General features: G+C 39.4%; 1 protein-coding gene across 5 annotated transcripts in view; it reads right to left on the bottom strand.

The window, feature by feature from the left end:
* Window positions 1-12,695: 12,695 nt before the first annotated feature.
* The window catches only part of ATG5 (autophagy related 5), an 80,475-nt gene continuing 70,491 nt past the window's right edge, over window positions 12,696-22,679 (bottom strand). For 4 of the 5 annotated variants that reach the window (XM_066994460.1, XM_066994463.1, XM_066994464.1 and 1 more), the window contains one exon: window positions 12,696-15,683. In XM_066994460.1, the coding sequence (XP_066850561.1) occupies window positions 15,547-15,683 (137 nt within the window). In that variant the 3' untranslated portion in view covers window positions 12,696-15,546. The remainder of the gene's footprint in view (window positions 15,684-22,679) is intronic. The other variant, XR_010830431.1, reaches the window with a different exon arrangement.

The following is a 22,679-nucleotide window of genomic DNA, read 5'->3' as shown; positions in this document are numbered from 1 at the left end:
CAAAACCTGAGCTATTCCTGCTGTTGTTTAAGAAAAGGAGAAGAGACGACAATGCAAGCTTTTCCATATTCTCTTGTGCCCATGTTAGATCTGGGCTGAGATATGTACAAAGCAATGTATTTATGCCCCAGATTCTACTGGCAATACTGCCAACAAAAGCTAAATTACAAGGATTTTCCTGTAGCCAGGTTGCTAGTTGGACAAGTTTTGGAATGAGGGAAATATATTACACATATCTTCCAAGTCCCCTCCTAAGCAGTGTCAGGCTATAATTTTAGCTTACTCTTGTTACTGATCATGTATAATTGCTGTTGAGCCATCCTTTTGCCATCACGAAAGTTACATTATCTAAGCTGTTGCATTACTTTCACTAACTTACTTAATCCAAAGACTTTAGTATTTCTTGACTGCAAAGGCAGAACAGCAACAGAAGTTCATAAGAATATATACCAACTCATTTATCAAATCCAAACCTTCCCACTTGACAAAATTAAGTTTCACTTGTAACCTAAAACGCATGAATTCCGGAAAAGAAATTGCAGCACAGCTTGATGCTCTGTCATGATTTCAGAAGCAGTTGGCATTGGCTTGAGCAGCATAGTTTCATGTGTACTAATAACATTTAACAAAGGACTTTTTCATCTTAGCTGACTGAAGAAGTAGGACCATCTGTAGTGTATAATTAAGCTGTTGAGTTTCCGTTGTTTTGAATTTGACCTACCTTTTTTCCTCTTTACTCAGCTATGGCTGAAGCTAATCTCTCTTCATCAAAATCCTTCTGTTTTGAATCAATGTGCCTCCATCTATGCAAATCTGAGAGAAATGCTCACAACTCCAGCCCTATCCCTGCTAGCTCCTGTGGAACATCTCCACCACCTTCACCTTTGTTATTTGAAGTCAACTTCACATAAACTTGTCACCCAAAAAAACTTAGATCAGCCTCACTTCCTCCAAATTTAGCAGCAAAACATTATCATCAGCATTTAACCTTTCAAAGTGACACCTTAAACAAAAAAAAAAAAAAAAAAAAAAAAGAGCGAGAGAGAGAGAAAACTTGATTAAAAGGTTGTCCTGGCATGGGGTTAAAATTTTCCACATCAGCAGCTTCCTGCATTCTTTTCCACTGATTTTCTTCAGATCAGCCTTTCTTCCCTCTTTCAAAGAGAAGAAGTCTTGGTACTTCTTTTAGTTCTGATTCATAACAACTGAAGATTTCAAAAATGTACTGTGGCAAATAATATTCTGCTGATCTTATGGAAGGAAAAAGACCAGCTAGACCAAATCTCATTCATTCATTGCTGCAGGCAAGTCCTTGCTTCTGCCTGATGTTCTCTTCAGGACAGGGGGAGCAGCTTTGCCTCACTGGTGAGATTGCTTAAGAGTTTTGATTGAAAAAAGGCCTCTCCTCAATGTTTGTGCTGTGACTTTTATGCTGCAAGACACAAAACAACTGCTAAATCCAGCATCTGTTCAATTCAGCTTGTGTGGACAGGGAGACATTTTCCTGTCCTGGAACTGGCATTTGCAATGCCATTTAAAAACATGGCAAAACCCTCAGCTTTTGTTAGCAAAATGCTCCACAAATACAGAGTAAATCCATGGAGGAGACTCCGTGGTCACTTATATCTTAAGCAAGTTTTCCTAATGAAAATAAGCAGCTTGTTGATTTAAAGGAACAACGTGAAAACTCCGCTGCAGTAACACAGTGCATTTTACCTTCTGGACAACTGCACAAAATTAACAAATCACTTGCTTAATACCAGATATCTATGCCTAGATGTCTGTGGGTTTGCATTTCCCATAAGCGTAGGATAATAGTGAGACAGTCAAATTTCACTTTGCCATCAGCAGAACGCAGCAGTCAACAAGAGGGCAGCACAGAGAGGTGTACTTCAACCAGTAGCATATCTAGCCATTTGCATATCTAATCACTTCCTCACATTTGACTTTTTATTTAGTTTTTTAATTTTAATGTTCCATTATTTCCACAGAGACTGTAGATCCAGAGAGTTGGAGAGGAATAGACCAAAGCCAAATAACTTCTTACAAGCTTCAGAGGATGCTGCAGTCCCAGAATGGGTTCAGGAAACACAAGAGCTGGGGAAGGTTTCTGCTGCGTGGTGCTTGTGCCTGGGATTAGGCACTGAGGTGCAGCCTTTGGAAAGAACTTTGCTCAAACAGATTAAGCCAACACTGTTCCCAGAGGCAGAAAGGATCCGCACTGCTCAAGACATACCAAATAAGCACACAAGATTAAAAAGTAACAGCACTCTGAATTCATTTCCAACAAGTGCCATCACAGAATGGATTCATACCTTCCCTGGAAATTTGTCTTTATCCCTCAACTCCTTCTGTAGAAATAATAATAATAATAAATAATAATAATAATAAACAATAATAATAATAATAAACAAACAAAAACCTTCGAAATGAAACTCAGGAATCAACTCAGCTCTGCACCCCAGCTAGGCATGACCTATAACCTTGGGGGGCAGGAGAGGGAAGCAGTGCTGCCTCTTCTGTGTTCAGATAGCAGTACCCCAGAACATATTAAAAGCAATTATTTCCATCTGCCCCGCAGCGTAGAAACCTGAAAATTGTTCTGCTGGAAGAAATCTAATACATCAGTGAGTAAACAGAAGCAGCCTACTGCTTTCTTACGTGAATGATCACAATATTCTGGAGATGCCACATGTGCGCTTCTGCACATTCGCCTACGCCTGGTAGGGTGGATGTTGATTACTGGTCTCCAGACTGGCTGTGTGTCAAGAAGAAGGTGGAACGGTACAGGAAGAGATAAAATGCTGACCCACTGCAGAAATTGCTTTTTCTTTTTGGTCTGCATTCAAAAAGTGTTAGACTAGTCACATTTTCCTCTTCTTTTGAGAATGAGCACCTAACACCAATTAAGTACTTGCAGGAAGATAACCACTTAGAGATGGCGAGGTTCTCCATGAAAACAGCCCCCATATGTAATAAAAATAATTTCGGTATACATGTGAGGGACTTCAGCAAGTTGCAAACCTCAATTTTAGTTCTGCAGATGCCACAGTTCAGTACATAAAATCTCCAGATATTTAGCTGGTCGTTGACAGACTGATCATTGGTCACTGTGGATGACAGCAGGGGTGTGAGCTCTGTGAATGCACCACCACTGCCTCCCACTCCAACACCTCCGACTTTTAAGCCATCCTCCTTTCCACCAGGAGCACAGCACGGGGTGGGGAGGAGAAGGGAAAGGGAAACCAGCTGACAGCATCATTTCTGTAGCTGTTTAAGCTCTATTTGTTAAAACAAAGACTAGTCCAGTCGCTTGGTGATCACTTTACGCAAAACACTCCAGGAAAAACAAAGCTTTATTATCTGAAGGAATAACTTAAATTTCGAACCCTGTGACAATTTTCTTCTTAACCATGAATATGGGACTATGTAGACCAGTTTCTCTGTCTTCCATGGCTTGGTGAATAGCAATAAGTGACATGGAAACCTGGTGCCCATCTCTCCAGACGCAGGCGTACTCTGGGTGCACCCACAGTGTCAGTCACGCAAGCTAGGTGGTGTGACCAGCTAACCCTCAGCCAGTGAGACAGCACCATGCACAGAGGATGATCTCCGATCGAGGTATCTAGCAGAGGATGAGTTGCTGGTTTAGCAGGACTAGCAGAATTTTAAATAAAAGATGACATCACACGATTATTTTTAAAACAAAAGAATCTCTATTAGTAGCAAATGCATAAAGCGAAGCTCTCATGTTTGCTGGAAAAGAGATCCTAACTGATGAAAAATCTGCAGTTACTGAGCTTGTCACAGTGTTCACCATACATTTCTCAACAAATGAGAAGTGGATTGGCTAGAAGCAGGCAGGCTAGGCAACCACTCTCCCATTGTTAAAATAATTGGGATGTCTCAAGATTTCCAATTAAGATAACAAAGTAACTATTGTGGTCTGATCTTGTTGAAATATTTTGGGTATTATCTGTTTCTGACGGTCCAAGGAATTCTGTTATTTAGTTCAACAAGAGGCAAAAATAGTAGGTCTGCATGATGAATCCTCGCATAGTCACCCTCTCTGAGTCAGATCAAGGAGAAGCTCTGTCTCAGACTGCAGTGCTCATCCTCCCCTTCTGATTTATTTAGAACTGTATTTGCCAGACACAGTATTTTCCAGAAGGGAAAGTCCGGTCCAGAAAGTACGGTCCAGAATCTAGAATAGTAGGAATGCCACCTTCCCCTTACTCTGTGTACCCACCTTATCGAAACAGTCAAGAAACTTCGAGGCTGCTGCATTGCATTTGTTCAAATTAAACAAGCCAAGAGATTTTTTTAAAATTTTATTTATGAGATGTGAAAAAGTTGCCTTCAACTCTCCAAACCATAGTGCTAAATACCAAAGACACTGTGAAAGGGGCGCCTCTATTATTCAAGAAATATTTGTGTGCTTTTAGTAGATTAATTGCATTTAGCATTTTGGTTAAACACACAAACAAGCACAGCTTTTTGTTGTTGCTTCAAATGAGGCCAGAAAAAGAACAAAAGGCATTCAACTGAACCAATTTAGGTTTATAAACATATTAATTTTAAGAGCGCTATGTGTACACTTACAATGAATTTAAAGCAGTCAACCTTTGCAGTATGATGCCCAGTTTCCCTGTATCCAAATAATCCATAAATCCAGATGCAAGTTGTCACAGACGCTTCTTTGGAGAGCTTGCGAAGTTAAAAGTCCATGTTTCCTATTAATTAATAATTGTTTTCAGCTGTTTTGGCAAGTGATTAAAACAAAGCGTCTGCCTTTAATGTTACAATATAAAAGTTTTCTTCTTTAGAGGCCTAAGCGCCATGTGGGAATTACCTCACTTGCAGAAAGGTGTCAAACTTGATTGCTTGGAACATTTGTGAGCAAATAAGATGAGCTGATATTGTACCTGCCGTTGCAAGGATTTCCGCACAGCGCCCATTAAAATTACCCATTGAGTGCTTTCAGAGGAACATCAGCTGAGGTGATTAAAACGGTACTTTTAATGCTAATGGTGGACCACACTATGGAAGAGTCAGCCCATAAATATACTGCCCAGGCTGTGCATCCTTTAGCAGACTATGCCGTCTTGTGAACTTAGTATCACATGCCCTTTACACTACAGGATTTTCCTGATTTCTGCATTAAGCCTGCCGAAGTGGGCTGAACCAGCTCCCTGAAGAACTAACTGCTCTTCCTCCTGGATTTTGGACCGTCCTGCCCAGGTGACTGCCATCCCTTTGCTGCAAGACGCGCATCCTCCAGTGACGTGGGATGCGCCCTCCCAAAACCCTGGTTGCTCAGCCTGTGTGCAGATGGACCTGTGCTCATGTCCTTCCCCTTGCTTCCAGCCTGTCTTTAAAAAACAAGTTATGAATTTAATTCCACATGGCCAAGAAAGTATTAGCAATAAGGCTGAAATTTCACACATGTATCACTAGATCTGCCAGGCTTCTCTGGGACAATATGGTCTCAAAAGTCGGGCTGGGGACAAAACAGTCTCCTTTTAACCTCACCATCTTTTATCAAAAGATCTCCCACAAAACAAAACAAAACAGAGCACCTTTTGTTAGCAGTATCGGTCCCATCTTTAGAAGAGGCAGCAAATGCTTCAGGCTTTGAGAAGAACCTTCTGCCTTAAGTAGCGTTTTAGCATCATCTTTTATTCCCAGACTTTTACCAGTTTATTTCTCCAATAAAGCTGGTATCACAGCTCTCCCGGAAGCTGAATTTCCACATCCCTGCAGAGGAAGGACAGCAGATTTCATGGCACAAGCTGACAAACTCTGCTTGCAAAACGGAAGGTACTCACATCATGTATTTCACAGCTGCTTATCTTAGTATCCTCCCAAACAATGGGCAACTTCTTGGGAAATCTGCCTCTTCTGCAGCATCAAGAAGGTTGTGAAAGTGACTGAAAGTGCAGGACTTGATCTCCTCTCTGTTACACCATGGGAGTTACGGCTAGCTTCTGCTAGCTCTGGTGTTGAGAACTTCTAAGATGTTCTTTTGTTGAAGTAGGATTATTTATTTATTTATTTATTTAGACTAAAAAGCACACAATATATCTTTCCCTGCAAGGTAGGTAATCCGGACAAAGCTGCAGGCTGTGCTGAGCAAGCACGAACACAGCCATGCTCAGGAAGCAAAGTGGCTGGGAAGAGTGTTAGTGATAGGACTTCAGAAGAAGCAGAACCAGGTTTAGGTGAGCTCCCAGTTTGGGGAAGGAGATCTTTCCTCTGGTGCAACACTGTTTCTACGTGACCTGAAAGCAGAGGGATACTTCAGCACTCCTGGCAAACAGTGAGCACCAAAACACTGAGCGAAAGGACTAAAGCTGTCACACCGTCTTGTTTCTGTGACCATATTTGCCATTGCAAAATAAACTCGAATCATTCTCAAGAAATACCCAGCCACACCATTCACAACGAATTGTAACTCGCTGCGCATTGAAATTAAATAAAAATCTCAGCCACTGACTTGCTTCACATAATTAGCACCAGTGCTAGTCAAGGAAAAGATCCCTGTCCTAAGGTTACTTCAAATCACGCCGAGAAGCCCGTTTGATGTAAATAACTCAGAAGAAATCCTGAAGGCAAAGGCGAAGGCTCAAAGTCATTACTACAGGGCTACAGAGCACCCAGCAAACCCTCCCCGGCCGGTGCCAGGGGAAGCACCCTGCCCTGGCGGAGCCGCGAGCGACCTGTTAGCCCTGGGAGGGCAGGAGGTAAAAGTGACCCGTCTGGGGGCAGCTCTGCAGGGCTGACACCCTTGTTTATTATGTGGCAACTGCGGCGCACGCCCATCCGTCCAGGTGTTAAGGATCTCCTCCTCTGATGATGGTACCCACATCCATTCTGGCCTCACAACACGTTGGGATCAAAGCAGAACACCCAAATCTGTTACAGTGCATTCTAATCAAGTATTATAATAATGATTAAGAGCGTGTTTTTGTCCTGCACAGACGACACCTTGCAGCAAAGATTTACCTGCTGATGTTGCAAACTTGATGCCTTTGATTATTTCAGCGTCTTCCAGTGATGAATAAAAACCTTTTAAAAAATGAACATATTTTTTTCTTGCACTCTCAAGCCTCCTGATACCATCAAATGATGTTCTGGAATAGCAGCCGCGTGTGGTTTTGAAGCACTGTTAATTGCCTGCAGTGACACAAGCAGGGACCGACTTGGGCGCGGGCAGGGGGTGGGGAGCTGAGCAACGCTTTTGTCGGCCTCTTCCATACGCCACCACATCAGCTCAATGAGGTTTTCTTTTTTGAAAGTTTACAGAGGGATGATTGCATGAAGACAGCAAAACAAGCGTGAATGTAGGCAGGTAAAAAACTCTGTGGATACTTCCATTTACTTTAGAGCCAGTTTTTAAAGAAAATTGGATTTACACCTCATGTTATCTTGCTGGAAGCTCGTGTGGTTACCCTGACCAAGCCTCTGTTAGAGGTGTGGCTCAAAAACTTGACAGACCTACATTTCAGAAAACCCTGAAAGGATAGCTCAAGAATTAGTCCTCATGCCCAGTAGCTACATTTCACCTGCTTCATTGTTCAAAGCAACAAAAAAAAAAGGACTGCATTATGAAAAATGTGGCATCTCATTTGTCGAGGGGGCAAGAATGCAAGTAGTAGGCTTTAGGGAACCAAAATATTTTCTCCCACACCCACTTCCAAAAGATGCTGAACCCAATGTGATTTATAGAGGCCAGAGGGATGAGTCCTGCTGTGCCTCCCAGGGGAAGCCAGTCACAGCAGAGCCCTTGGGGGCATTCAACTTCAGTAAGGGATGAAATGAAGACCAGGCAGTTCCTCTTATTGGCATATTAAGAAACACAGACACTATATTTCAAGGAATTTTTAAGCTGACCCATTATGTTCTCGCCCCTCTTACCATTGAAATAATTGAATGCATGACCAGAAATGGGGCATCGCTAATTTCACTAAAAACTGACACTATGATTTCTTAGTGAAGGACAGCAGAGCAATAAATTAAGTTGCTTCTTTAATTGCCATTATGGCTCTTCTACAGTGATTTCTTCAACAGCTGTCAAATGTAAATTTATACGCATTAAAACAAAACTGGCCGGTTTCCATAAGGGAGCAGATCCCCCAGATTGGCAGAGAAACCGCCTGGGTGGTTCAGCAAAAACACGCCTCGGCAGAAAGGTAAAAGTCCTCGTGTGTTTTCCTGTTTAAAGGTGTCAAAATGTAGAGAACAGAAGCGCTAGCGATTAAAAGCAGCGTGTCCTCTTTCTGCTGCTTACATAGCCGGATTATGAATATTTACATCTTCCTGCACAACTAATCCCAATATAATGGAACCTCACTCTGACCAGCAGACTAAACAAAAAATGGCTTGTGACCCAAACCGGTTTTGATAATTTATTACACACGTTGAAAAGTGATTCTGCTACTATGTGTGAAATATTCATAAAAGCGTGAAGTGAAGCTTCAGAAGCACGGAACGGGCGCTTTCGTGGCACCATGATGACTCCACCATCCATCCCCTGAACCAAGAAGCATCACCAATGTGTTGGGGAACACTTAACCAATGTCTCAGGGAGCAGCGACCAGGAGCACTCGTGAAACCACATCTACCCTTTGGGCACCATCTCCCGCCCCCTGGCAGCTGAACACGGCCCAGGTCTAGGGCCTGCAGCAGAAGCAGCAGCTCTGAAAGACTTTTTGTAAATGAAGGCCTCCTTAAGCAACAGGCCAAAATAAGGAGGTCAAACACACCTCCTCAGCTGCATTGCTCAGCCCCGGGAACAAGGCGTGAAAGACGGTGACACTGCAGGTGCCAGACACCGTGCTTCACACATGAAAGCCAGAAGGCCGCGCTCATGGAAAGGAAGGTGCATGGTGGAAGCTGTAAGGTTATGAGTGAGCGAGAAATCTTGGGCGAGACGAAGAATTCAGCCCTGTCATTTCTCTCCCCACCGATTATTTTTCTCTCGAGCCCCACCTTCACTGGTTTTTAATTCTTGTTTCCCTCTCCCCTCCTCCGCAGGTTTCTTTCGCTGTTTTCCTGCGGGGCTACTCAGTTTGTGGTAACCACCAGCAGAAACCAAGTCATGCCTCAGGTGTAGGAGAAGCCGTGAAAGAATGGTCACAGAGTGCTCCAGAGATCGGGGTTTTAGTCACGCTCGCTTTTACAGTTATCGATAACAAACACACAAGGGAGAACAGAAAACCTGAGAGCAAGGGGTAAGCTCGAGCTAATCTCTGTTCAGCTGAGGTCATGGATTAACTGGAAAAGAAAAAGAGAACCTGCAAATTAAGAAAAAAAGTGCTTGCAAAAGCAAGGGACAAAACTCGTATAATAAAATTGTCACAGTGGAAAAGATGAACAACCTGCATATAACTTCCTGGGTCACAGCTGCACTTGAGGGCTCAAAGGGCCACTCCCACCGTCTGATCTCGGCCTCTCATTTGCCTTGTACAGGCATGGATAAGCTGTAAAACGAAGGAACACCAGCTTATTTCGCTGATTTTGAAGTGTGGAAAAAATCCAGCGAGGGTGTGTGCACACATGACTGATGGAAATCAAACCTCTGAAGTGCAGATTATTTTAATTAAAGCTAGAAGAGCATGTAAGATGCAAGTTTCAGCCAGACAGTTTCCATTCTGATCTTTAATTCTGTAGTGATGAAAATACGTTTGAGTGCCTCTATCTAGCTCCCACACTGAAAAAATTACAATTTTTTTTTAATTATTATTATTATTTTTTATTAAATGGCAGTTGGGACACTACTGACCCTAAGCAACAAAAACCCAATTACACACAAAAAGAACATAATGCAAAATAGTACTTGGCTTCTATATATTGTTTTTCACTTGCAAAACCCTCAAGAGATCCCCTAAAGACTTCAAAAAAAGTGTACAGCAGCTTCAGCACTGGGAATCCAGCCCACATCCCTGCTCTCACCCCAGTCTCCTATTCACTGAGCCACACCAGACCCAAAATATCCTATGGCATGTACCTATGGCACGCGTGCACTAAGCCACCAGCAGCTTTGCATTAGGTACACGAGCACTTTCTCCGCCTGCCTTGTGCTTGTAAGTCACCCACCGAAGGCTTCATTCACATCAAAGCAGGTGCAAAAATCCTGTAGCAGGTTTTGTGTTTTTGTAACGAATCGCAAAGCAAACAAGAATGCTATTTCTCTCTTCAAATCACCTCGTGTGTATGACAAGGGCAACTAAACAGGGTGGATGGGGGGTGGACGGGGAGGTTTAGCAAACAATACTATTGATTTTTTTTTTTCCCTCAGCACAGCTCCGCTTTCTTTGAAGGAGGATCGAACTTCTAGTAGCGGTTACGACGCACATGTGAACTTGCAAAACACAGTCCTACAAGCAATCCTCCAAATTCTGGGAGGCGCAAAATACATCACATAGCAGTTTTACCCTTTCCACCTTACAATACTCACAATTACCATGAAGACTAAGAATATAATGTGTGTTAGTAACTAGATCACACGTTTGTTCCCACAACGTATTCATTTTATTATATCTGTTGACCTATATTAGTGAAATGATGCAAGGATTAAGGCTTTAAACATCTTCAATGGAAAGTGCTATTTTAAAATCTGACGCATTTTGGCAGTTTCAAGTGCAGTAAAGTAGAGCTCTGCCAACCTCCAGCTTTATCACAACTACCTCTCTCCTACCTCAGCATTTTTATCCAGTATTATTAAAACCATGTGGAAAAACTTCATATAACTGCTGTCTTATACCCATAAAAACCTGAACTACATGAAACTTATCTCCATTTATCTGTTTGCATACCTGTATTTGAAAAAAGTTTTGTATTCTTTTGTGTTCTTCAATCTACCATTTAGAGAAGCTGATGTTTCATTTCACAGTTAAATTCATTACTTGAATCTTGGAGACATGAACAGTGAGGGAAAGAAAGAAAACATCTCACTTTAAACTCCTCTTCTACAAGCAAATTTGATGGTATGACTTAAAAGCACAGAGATCTGAAATCTACTTCTGAGCATTTGAAACTTCACATCTTTTTTACCTCTCTAAGGAGATATTAGTCAGGGTTAGCATGACATTTTGAAATGTCACCATCCCTGTCTCAAAACCAGAAATTTTAGCACACAACAGATACCTACCTGCTTTAATGCAGAAATGCATTCTGTATGTGATACCATATTGTAAAAGCCACTGTGCAAATCACCTCGGGAATCTCCTTCCCATCCAAATAAGCAGGGACTGCTAAAACAGATCTGAATAACGTCATTTTCTCAGTAAACATCTTACAGAGTAATTTCGGTTTTGCTAGAAGGCCAAAGTTTGGAAAAAGCAGTAGCACAAGCCAGAGAGGCACTCAAACTCCACACCCCATCTGTGTGCAACACCAGAACAATGGCACTCACAGGAGCCCTCACAACCACCCCCTCTAGCACAACTTGATTGCATCAATATTAGTATTATGTTGATGCAGATGTTCAGACTGGTTGCATAATTGCATGGAGTACCACGAGTAAATGCATTCTCTATGCTACTGCTGAATTTGCAGGCAAACATCTAGATTGTTTCAAGAGTTTAAAATCATTATTAGACATAACATTCAATCTGAAAAGCACCCACAGAAGGGATTCATCTGTTCTCTTCTTATCAAGCCCCTTGATTTGCTAAACTACCACTGGCAAGCTGTGATATTTGCTCAAAACACTCCCTAAAGCACAGGGTGACTTTTTAGCCCTACAAGTCTTCAAAGAGGGTGCTAACACACTTGTGCAGCTGACATGCGTTTTCCAAAACATCAAAATAAAAAAAAAAACACAACCCTACCACAAGTTACCTTCACTGCCACAGACATGGATTTTCACTCAGATGTCACTCACCATGAAAGGAAATGAAAAAATGCCATAATTGTGCAGCATACAAACAATACTGGAAGCGATGATCAAGAGTCTTCATCAGCTGATAGATATCTGGCTGTCACGACACAGAACTGAAAGGATTTTCTCAGTCACCGAGTCTCTTGCCATTTTCGTAATTAACCTCACATTGACTTGTTCCACCGCTCCTAAAACCCGTGGTGGTGAAGTAACTGGAAGTAGCTCAGTAGTTTTCCCTTCTATAAGTTTATTAATGGTTAATTCCTAGTGCATGTTCCTTTGTTTTATTTGTCCTTAAAACTTATTATTTCTTCACATTCCTGCAAGATTCCCTAATCACACCACTATGTATTCCCAGCAGTATTTGCATTTCTGCCACTAAAGCAGCACTGTCCCTATTCCAGTCTGAATTTATCCTTCTTGCCCATGGGAGCTCAGAACTGCACACAATATCCCACTGGAGAACTACTGCCGCTGCAGACAAATAATTTTCCCCCCTTTTCTGATTTTTCTGTGCTTAATGTGAAACCAGAATTACGTGTGCTTTAGCAGCATAACACAACATTGCATGATTACCTAGTTCTTGCTATGCCTTTTCCAGCAGAAATCCTTATTTGTCCCTATGCGCTGTCTGTATATTCAATTTTGCACCTTTCCTAATTCTTCATTTTTCGCAGTTATCCATCCTTCAAATACCAAGTACAATTTCTTCCCAGTAGTGGCAAGGTCCTCTGATTTTTATTTTTTACCTGTACAAATTTATTTTCTGTGCTTTTTTTTTTTTTGCCAAAGAATTCATGGAAAATAAAAGTAAAATAACCAATTTCTAGCTTTTAATGAAAAGGCATGACTTTCTGTGCTGATTGACAGCATGCTGAGTGACAGTCGGTGGTATCAAAGATCAAAGAAAGCACTGGAAAATTCACTCTTTCTTCATCGAGTATTCAAAAACTGAAGTAGCCATTGCCAAACGTGAAATACAGTGAACAACAAGCTCTGCTTCTTGCTCTAAAATTGTGCTTTAACTGGCTCACTGGATGCGCTTAAATTCTCAAGGTAGAGGAATGTATGTGTGTGTGTGTGTACCTGGTGCTGTTCATTAGCATTGAAATAAGTTTAGTGAGCACTATTTCAGTTTCTGAACAATTTAGACCAGATCTGTTTTTTTGTTTTGTTCTTGAAGTTGCAGCATTTCAAAGTAAAGTATTTAATTAAGCCACAATGCACCTCCTGTTGCTATTGTTATTCACCCACTAAGCAGTAGAAAGTATAGAAATGTGATTAGAATCAGGTAGCAAAGACTTCAGTTCATTTTTGTGATGTAGTCCTTTTGTTTAGGCACATCACCTAACCAGCTCTTTAAGCAGCTTTTGCTTCTTAAGTATTAATTAAATGCTTTGTCACCCCATGACAAGAATCCTTATTTAGCTGGAAATAAGGACAGACTCAAACTTTGTTCTATTTTTTTTTAATAAAGTTTAAATAATTTAATAGGAATGAGTATGTTTTAAAGCCAAGCTATTTGTTTGTTTCACGCTAGGCCTTTAAAGTTGGATTTACTAGCAAACAAGGGCCACGAGAAGAGCACTCTCTACTTAAACTGCTGGTGTAACATGCATTAAAATAGCCAGCGACTTACCCCAGTTTACCTTCAAATGAAGGAAACAATCTTTACACTTTTTAATGCACTGCCTCTTATAACATCATCCTGATTAATGGAAAAATTAATTCTACAAAAGACTTTCTTTTCCTCAATATGAAGACTACAAAATATTTGCTCTATCCACTGGCAGGACTTTGAAATTCTCCAGAATATTTAGATGTGCCTGCCTATGAAAGTTTATAAATGCCAATCCAGCACCGTACCAGAAATTCCAAACAGAACTAGAAATTAGAATAATTCAACCACGTCACCCCCTATAAGAATATTATATTTCAATTCTGCATAAACACAGATCAGCATGTTTCGTTTCTTTTAAAAGATTCTTCATGACCTGCAGAATACAGCATATGTTTATTTCCCTATTACTTTTTTTTTCCCCTTCCTTAATGCCATTTCCTCATTTACATTTAAAACACTATCTAATCTGTTCTATTGACATTTTTCTGCCCTTTGGGCTTTTCTAGCCTCAGTTCTATCCTCACACAGAGAGATCCCTCCCCCATGCTTCTAAAAGAGTTTTTGTTTGTTTGATTGATTTCCATTTTGTTCTTTTTTCAGCAACAGGTAAGCATCCTCCCATAAAGGGAGAACAGAAAGAAAGCAGAATGAGAATAACAGTGGCAGTTATCGTGACATTTGCAAGCCAAAATTTTAAGTAGGTACTTCAACAGCTACTCTTTTTGATAGAAAAATTTCATGCTTTCTTTATATTTGATATTTGACATACTTGATAATATGTCTACTATAAACATAGTCTCGTGCCACAAACAACCAGAAACTGCAGACAAAGCAACATTGCACACAGTTTGATGAATTCAACATAACACAAAAAATGGTAGGGTCCTAGTAGCAGCTGTAATGGTAAGAAACATTTAGAAAACAAAGCAACCCAGTAACCTAAAAATACATCTACTAAAATAAGTAAAAATCTGTGCAATGAGATTCTAACCTTTCAAATTTCAGATTGATTGCCCAGGGACCACAGTAGAAAACTAAACTCAGATGCAGGGAAGTATTAGCTTGGAAAAGCCTCAGCTTTCCAAACCTCAAAATTATTAAAAAGTAATACATCTGTTCATCATTCTATGATTTAACTGTTTTCTGCTCTATGGGAATAAACAGCAGGATACAATAGTTTGCAACATCCGTTTACTTTTTTTTTTTTAAACTTTTTAAACTAATGTAAGAAAATATTCTCACAGAAAAAAATTAGATGAAAACAAAGAAATGCCATGACAAATCCTGAGACAAATTATCCCACATCATTGCTAGTCTATGAAAACTGGTTGGAATAATAAACATACTGGAGTATTCAGTGACAGCATACAAATCAAAAGTATTTGTAAATTATTAAGTTGTGCATGTTTTTAAATGACAAAACATGCCACGGGTTTACTTTTAAAATCTCTCACTGCTTGTTATCAAAGTTAAAAGATCATTTGCATACGAATACACATACTGTAAACATGAAATTCTCATTAAGGAAAGATGGGTTTACAGTAATTTGATCTTTTACAAAAAGCTATTGGTAACTAAATCTCTCAGTGTCTAACTTTCTAGAAAATTAAACCAATGTTTCCACTCTCAAAGTTGAAACACTACCGCTTTAGGAAATAGCCCTGTTTATTTGTTAATCAGAAATACAATCGAGTGGCATATTTCCATTTGCTCTTCGGCTGACAGTTTCAGCTTCATTATATTTTACAAGAAAACAGCAGACTTGCAGAGGTCCTGTAAATTCTTTCATATCGCAACTGAAGTTTAATTACAGCGGTGAAGAAAAGCAGCGGTGATGCAAAATAAGATCAGCCCAATTGCCCTTATCTGATGATAGGATCTCTCTTCCTGTTTGGCTTGCAGCAGTGAGGACTTCTTGTTTTGTTTCTTTTTCTTTTTTTTTCCGGTCAGGCTGCCTCTCTCAAGACTGACTGAAGCAAGAAGTTAATGTGTCCTTGTAATTCCAGCTTGAGAATGATCCTCATACCAATATAGCCAAGGTTCAATCAGTAGGTCGGGGAATGATACTAATGTGAAGAAAATTATCTGGATAGCTCATGTGTTCGCTTAGCCACTGTATTGGTGTTTCCAGCATCGGCTCAATTCCATGAATCATGATTTGTGTCTTCTTCTCTCCATCTAATTCAAAGAAAAGAGAAACCACTAGTATACCACTCAAAATCCACAAATATTAAACATTTACTTATACTTAATTTACAGTAGATTTAGTTGGTGTTACAGAGTTCAACCTCTAACAGAACGAAAAGCAGGAAATATTGGTATGGAGAAAGCTGAGATTTGTATAATCTAAAACAGAAACTTTGCGTTTAAATAATTCCAAGAAAAAGTTGGGTAAAAATGAAACTTAACGAAAGCACCTCTCTTCTTCATTACTTGCAAGTTTTTTCCTATAGTGATTGCAGCTCGGTGTCAACACAGTTCAGGCATACCCACCTCTCCCAGATATAAGCCATACACATTTTACGCAGACCTTACTTAAGATATTAGGCGTCTTAAAACTTACCAGGGAACTTGTATTTTTAATACTTTACATGCTCTCTGCTGAAAAAGCCAGACTACATGTACTATGTCATACACATATGTAATATTCCTGAAGTAATTTTGTTTTGCTAAGAATAATTTACTAAAGTCTCTAGCGACAGTACTTAGAGTTACTCAGAAGAGTGAGTTGGCACCAGCTTTTTCTCACTTAGTTTCATCTCTTGGAAAAGCTATGTTGGTAAATGATTCCCAGTATGACAAGAATATATTCTAAGAATATTTCAATTCTTTTTATTTATATTTGTCCCGGAGGATGCAAGTACTTTGATCCTTTGGTTCAAATGATGGGAACCAGCTAAAGCAGCTGACACAACTGTCACAAAATGTGAACTAAAAAAAAAATAAAATTTATTTCAGAGTCATGATATGAGAAGAGCATTTAGAATATGCTCCAAATAATGGGTGGTTGGGGGAGAAAAGAAAAGCAGTGACCTTTTTCTGTTTTTATACCATACTCTGGCATTCTCGCACGGACCTACCACAGTCAGTGCTCAGAAATATCCCTGCCTTCTCTAACTGGCATTTTTATCCCCCTGCCATCTACAGTACAGAACAAACCACTGTGCTGCCCAAGAGTTGCATGGAAAAGCAGAACCTACGAAGTAGAAGTACCATTACTGGCTCTGTCATTCAGCTCCTCCAGTTATAAAGTAATTCCTATTTTATAAGAGAGGTAAAATCTTGTTTGTGTTTGGTAGCCAAAATGATTTGACAGCTGCCTGAAAAAGTATTTGTATTTTAACTGGCTACCTATGCCAGCACAGCCTACATTATTCTAGGAACAATCATCCCTGAATACGCTGTTGACTTTACACCAGTAATAACTTCCACTGCAGAAGCTGACAGTTGTGTGTCTAAAATACAGCATTAAACATTAGTTACAGGTTACCTACATATAGTATCATATTCTGTACAAGTTCTTGATTAAATATAGAATGCTTGATTCTCTAGATGGCATAGTTATATATGTTATCATGCTAAATTAAGCATAAACGATTGCTAGTTTCTGGTTTTATTGTGGACAGGACAGAAATCACAGCACATCATGTATAATAAATGTCTGGTATTTCCAACCAAACCAGATATTTATTGGGCTGAAAGACTACCACTCAGGAGTTTAAAAGCCAAAAGAAAAGATCTCAGCAACCAAGTTTTTATGCTGAGAAGCTGGCAACATCCAAATATTTTCAATATAAAGTAATTGCCAAAAATATATATTTAACACTTTCAAAATAAAATCAAATTTTGGGATTCCATAAATTGGCCACAAAGTTGATAACAGGCATTTGCATTTCATAATATTAGTTAATTGCCAGAGAGAACTAATTTTTTAAAAATGGTATTAGTTTCCAGATTTCATTTACAGTGACTTTGCCACTGTAAAATGGGGGAAAACCTGCTGAGCACTGGAGAAAGCTTCAGCAAGAGTTAAGCTATAATCACAGAGCATAGAATTTCATGTTACGTGCCAATATAAGGGATGCATTACTGCAAAATTTGATCATATACCATATATTAAAATTTAAACGTTACTCTGCGTATTCTTTCCTTAAAAACAATTATATTTTTCCACTTCCTTCAGATTCAAATCCTGTCCTTAAATACAACTTGTAATTATTCACACAACTCTTTCATCTGTAAATTTAGTAAGAATGCTCTTATTAATGGGCTGAATGATGGAAACATTAAGAGTATGGTCAGGACAGAGTCCTCAGTTTTCTTCCTTTTCAACAGTGAATCATTTGCAATCACTCTGCACATAGACATTATCTGGTCAGTTTAGTACCTCTAAAGTTTCACCAAAAAATGGCTTCTTTACTACTTTCAAAGATGCACTATAATCTAATGCCAGAATTTTTACAAATTAAAAGAAGATTAAGAGAAAACAAAAGATTAATTTGAAGCCATTCTGTTCATGACAAACGCATATTGGCTATTACACATGTCCTTGTTAACTAATCGATGTGTATGAATAGTTTAGTCTTGGTCCAGATTGTGCTAGCCACTTACATGTACCTGAATGTTTTTAGCAAAAACTTGCACCAAAATGGACTTAAAACTTTAGTATTTGACCATCATTTCCTTGTTACTGTACAAAAAACTTATAAACTCTTTCCTTGACTTCTTCTACTATGTAACAAAATATTTTTGCATGCTTGTACATTTGTGCACTAACTTGATGCCTCTTGCTTTAAAATGAAATGCAGATCATCTGGGTGTCTCCATTCCCCTTTCCCTACCTAGCTGTCCCTCTCTCATACAAATCTTTTATTCTGTTCCTCAGCAAACTGAGAAAGTCTGAGGTCAATGAAGAATTTATGGTGTAATTAAAGTCTACATCTCTGCATTAGCGTTGTTTGTGCCTTAGTATTGCCTCTGAGAAAGCATCATTTCTCCTTAATTCTTTTTTCCCCTTGAGGCTTGACTAAAGAGATCTTAACCACCAATTCTGTATTTACTGTAGCCTTCTTCCACAAAATCTATTGTTTTTACTTCAGTATTCTCCCCTCCTTGGACCATAAACTCTCACTTAAGTTGCATTTACCCAAACTTTCTTCAACTTCCATGTTGTGAATAACTTCCCCATTTTGAATCACACCCAGAGAGCCTCTCCCATAGATGGCTCCTCCATCTTGTGTAACAAAAAACTGTCAATGGCAAATACATTTTAAAAACTGCTGAAAAATACTCATTTTCTCAACGGCCGCCTGCCTAATTAGCACTGACCATTACCAGTCTGATTTAGGTTCTGGTTGACTTGTTAGCTTCTCATGAAAGCTTCATCCACCTGGTTTATATATGTAACAGATCTGCATCATATTTTTCTTTCCGTTACTGTTTGTAGGCTTTTAGGAGTTGTAGATCGCTTTGTATGCATCTTGACGTACAAAGGACTGTCCTCTGCTTCCCTACCCCATATACAAGTTGCTAAACCCAAAATATATTTAAATGAGTGGCAAAAGATTTAAACGACTTAATTACATAGAAGATTAATGCCATGCCATCGGACCAGGCCTATAAAAATTAGAGCTAATAGCTTCGCTCATCTGTACTGCATGGGATTCAGACCTGGTAGGATCATAACTGTCAGTACTCATTTTACAATATGCAGTAATGTAATAGAAAAAAAAAAATTCTTAAAAGCAGTAAATTAAAATCTTCTAGTCATCCCACTGACTTTTCTCTTTTTATGTCAAGATAGAACTGGGTTATGTGTTAGGTATCATATGACCTACAGATGGTTTCTTTTATTTTGTTGCAAATTAAGGAAGAAGATGAAGTGAAAATATCGGAAAAATGAAAGCATGGCAATAAATATTTCATAGAAAAATTTACAGTGTGTGTACACAGTAACTATTTAATTTTAGATCAGAATGTTTTTTAGATTACTGAACTGATGTACATGGGATAAATATTGTTTTAGCATTTACAGAAAAGCTTCAAGACAAATTAAGTCACATTCTATCAGAGCGACTGTCAAAGGAGTAACTGATTTTCCTTTGCTTTCCTTGTGAAAATTCACGAATTCAGAAGCCACTATAAGCCCCTGAAAGTCACGAGTGGCAAATGATAAGCAGAGATCATAAGGCTTGTTGGTAAAACTTCACCACGTTCCATCTGCAGAAGGCACATAGGCACATAACTATGGTTACCTGTTGCGTACTAACAGGTTCTTGGGACATTTCAGATCACTTAATTTAGATGCCTTAACTCAAGTGTTGCAACACAAACTAGGTACCTGACCAAGGCTAATAAAGCATGCCATGTCAGAAGTTTTCCAACTCTGTATGGAAAGCAGAGAGAAACTGGCAGCTCAGATGCAAAGGAGAGAAGCAGATGTCTGCCTAAGCACTCCTGATCAGGAAACCACCCTGATCCAGCCAAAGAAAGCACTGGTATAGGACTCTTGCAGATAGGCATCTGCTGGAAGGAAACAGGAGATGGTGGCTGTTGCATTTCAAAAGAGTCCTTGAGAGAGAGGCTCAAAGCGCTCCTCCATCCTGAGGAAGCTTTAAGTCCCCTCTCCCTTCTTTAAGGAGAAAGCCCTAATGCAATATTTGCTTTTGCTGATCCCAAGCTTCCTCTAAAAACTCTTAGGGTTCAATAACGACGGGAAGAGGGAAGGAGGGAAGAAAGTAGACAAAGAAGAATAGAAAATATGCAATCTTCAGAGAAGGTAGGAAGATGTCTAATGTCATGGTAACAAACACAGGGTAAGGTTTTCTGTTTCCTTTAACCACATAAATTATCACTTGCAAACTAAAACACTCAAAATTAGAACACGAGAATTAGCTTATTCAGCATCAATTCAGGTTGCTATACATACCCCTGATGCAATCTAAATACACTTTTTCTACTGAATCATCTTTCTATTTAGAAAGGAAGAAATAAAGATGATGGAGGGAAGAAAAAAAAGATTGCTTCCGAGATGAATTCAAGTGCCCAGGAACTGAACGGTGAGAAGGAACAATTTCTGGCAAAGGTGTGTATTTCAGCCTTTTTTTCACCCACATTAGCACCATAATGCCCACCAATGCTTCAGCTAGAAATTCCTTTTCACCTACCCAAGATCAGCTTCTCTAGCAAACCTACATCACTGTGATACACCACTTAAAATTCCTTAATGGCATGAAACGCCTCTGTTCAGACTTGTGGCCTCTTAGCAAGCACCTGTCAGGGTAATTTAACTGGCTTAAATTCTTTCAGTGATAGACATTGCAAGATATTCTGGATTTAGCAAGAATTCCCTAGAGTACTTCAGTTCGAATCCTCCATGTGCAAGTCCTCTGCATAGCAAGTCCCAGAACCTGCCTGCAGTCATCAAAATGGACAATGCAGAACCCCCAGCTTCTTATTCAGGGCTGCATCATTTTCTAAATTGGCTTTAGAAGCCCAAAAAGGGAAAACAGTAGCCCGTACTTCAAACTAGAAATTCAAATAATGTCTTTCTTGCATGATACTTGGCCACAGGAATACATTGGACAAGGATACTGAAAAGTATAGGGACTAAGAATAAACAAAGAAAATATCATGCAGTAGCAGCCCTATGAATAATGTAACAGAATTAGTTCCCAGCATTTTCAGCTGTGAAATGGGCAAAAACATTTGCTTGCTTATCTTCAAAATACATCATAGGTTGTGGATTACATGATACCAATGGTATTCCCGCCAATGGGTTGTATCACAGAGTAGAAAAAAACTCATCATGTGTTTGTGTTACAAGAAGCAGAGTTCTCCTTTTGTGGCTGTGCTATGGCACTTTCCTTTTCACCTCTCCTGCTCCTCAGATCACCAGGCAGCAGCACAGACCTTTAGGTGCAGGTATCTTGAGCAGCCAGAACACTCCTTGACCATGAGTTTGAAGCTGGTGTCTCAGACATCTCTGAATCTGAAGAGACAGACTGACATCTTAATGGGGAAAGACTTTAATCTCTTTAGCATCTCTTAGGAAATTATTTACAGACAGAAAACCTTCAGTAGTTTGTTTCACACATAGTGGCAACTAAATCCATCACTGACTCTATTTTTAAAACCTAAAGCCAAAACTGAAGGTAAATCCCTGGCAGGCAAAGGTGAAAATTTCCTTCTGACCACTAGATGTTTGGTTTAGCACAAAGGAGTGCATATGAAACTGTGCACAATGATTTCCAAAAGACTACACTGTTCAGCAAGCAAATAAATCCAAAGCTTCTATGTTTTAACCTGCAATCCCAGGTGGTAAGAAAGAACTGGAGAGTGGTTGGAGCCACCCCTCCTCTCTCTAGGGGAGCCAGGATGGCTACTTTAGGATATACAGAGGCAGCCCCAGACAAGCCTTGTGGTCTAAAGACCTGAAGTACTCCAGTGACTTGTGAACCAGAAGTAGAATATAAATAAACAAGCATTTGATAAGCGTGCTTTACTTTGTGTGCTTTTAAGTAGGTAGCACCTCTTTAAAAACAACAAAAAAAACCACACCCAAAACTGCAATACTGGCAGCAAGGGCTCAGTTTGATACAGGGATCTTTCAGCTATTACCACTGAAACTAATGAACAGCATTTAGCTCTTCAACAATAACCTGTTCAAACTGAAAATAACTCCAACATCTGAAATTTAAAGTGCCAATGATTAGATACCATTTACAGCAAAGTAATTGTTTTCATTGCATGTGCTACAAAAATCACATATGCTCATTAAAATCTGTAAACTTAAAAAATAATCTGAGTATTTATTAATATTTTCACATTATTTTTATAACATTTACTTTAGCCAGATATTGTATCTTTTTTTCCTTTATAGCAGACTATTTCTTTGCTCAGCCAGCAAACCTAGATACGGAATGAATTCAACCCGTCTATAAATCAAATATTCATGCTTTGCTTTTCCTAAGTGCCTTTTAAAAATAAATTAGTAGTTAAAACATTATAATTGGACAAAGTTGAAATAAACTCAAATCATTTTGGAACATTTCTGCAATCAATTTCTACCAAGTGCATGTGTAATACCAACCAAAGTACAGAAATATGGTAAGATGTTCAGACTGCACAGCAGCAATGAGCTCAACATAAACATCTCAATTACAAAAAAAGATA

This window comes from Anser cygnoides, chromosome 3 (assembly GCF_040182565.1).
Source record: "Anser cygnoides isolate HZ-2024a breed goose chromosome 3, Taihu_goose_T2T_genome, whole genome shotgun sequence".
In the NCBI taxonomy this organism is placed as follows: Eukaryota; Metazoa; Chordata; class Aves; order Anseriformes; family Anatidae; genus Anser; species Anser cygnoides.
This window is presented reverse-complemented; position numbering and strand designations above follow the sequence as displayed.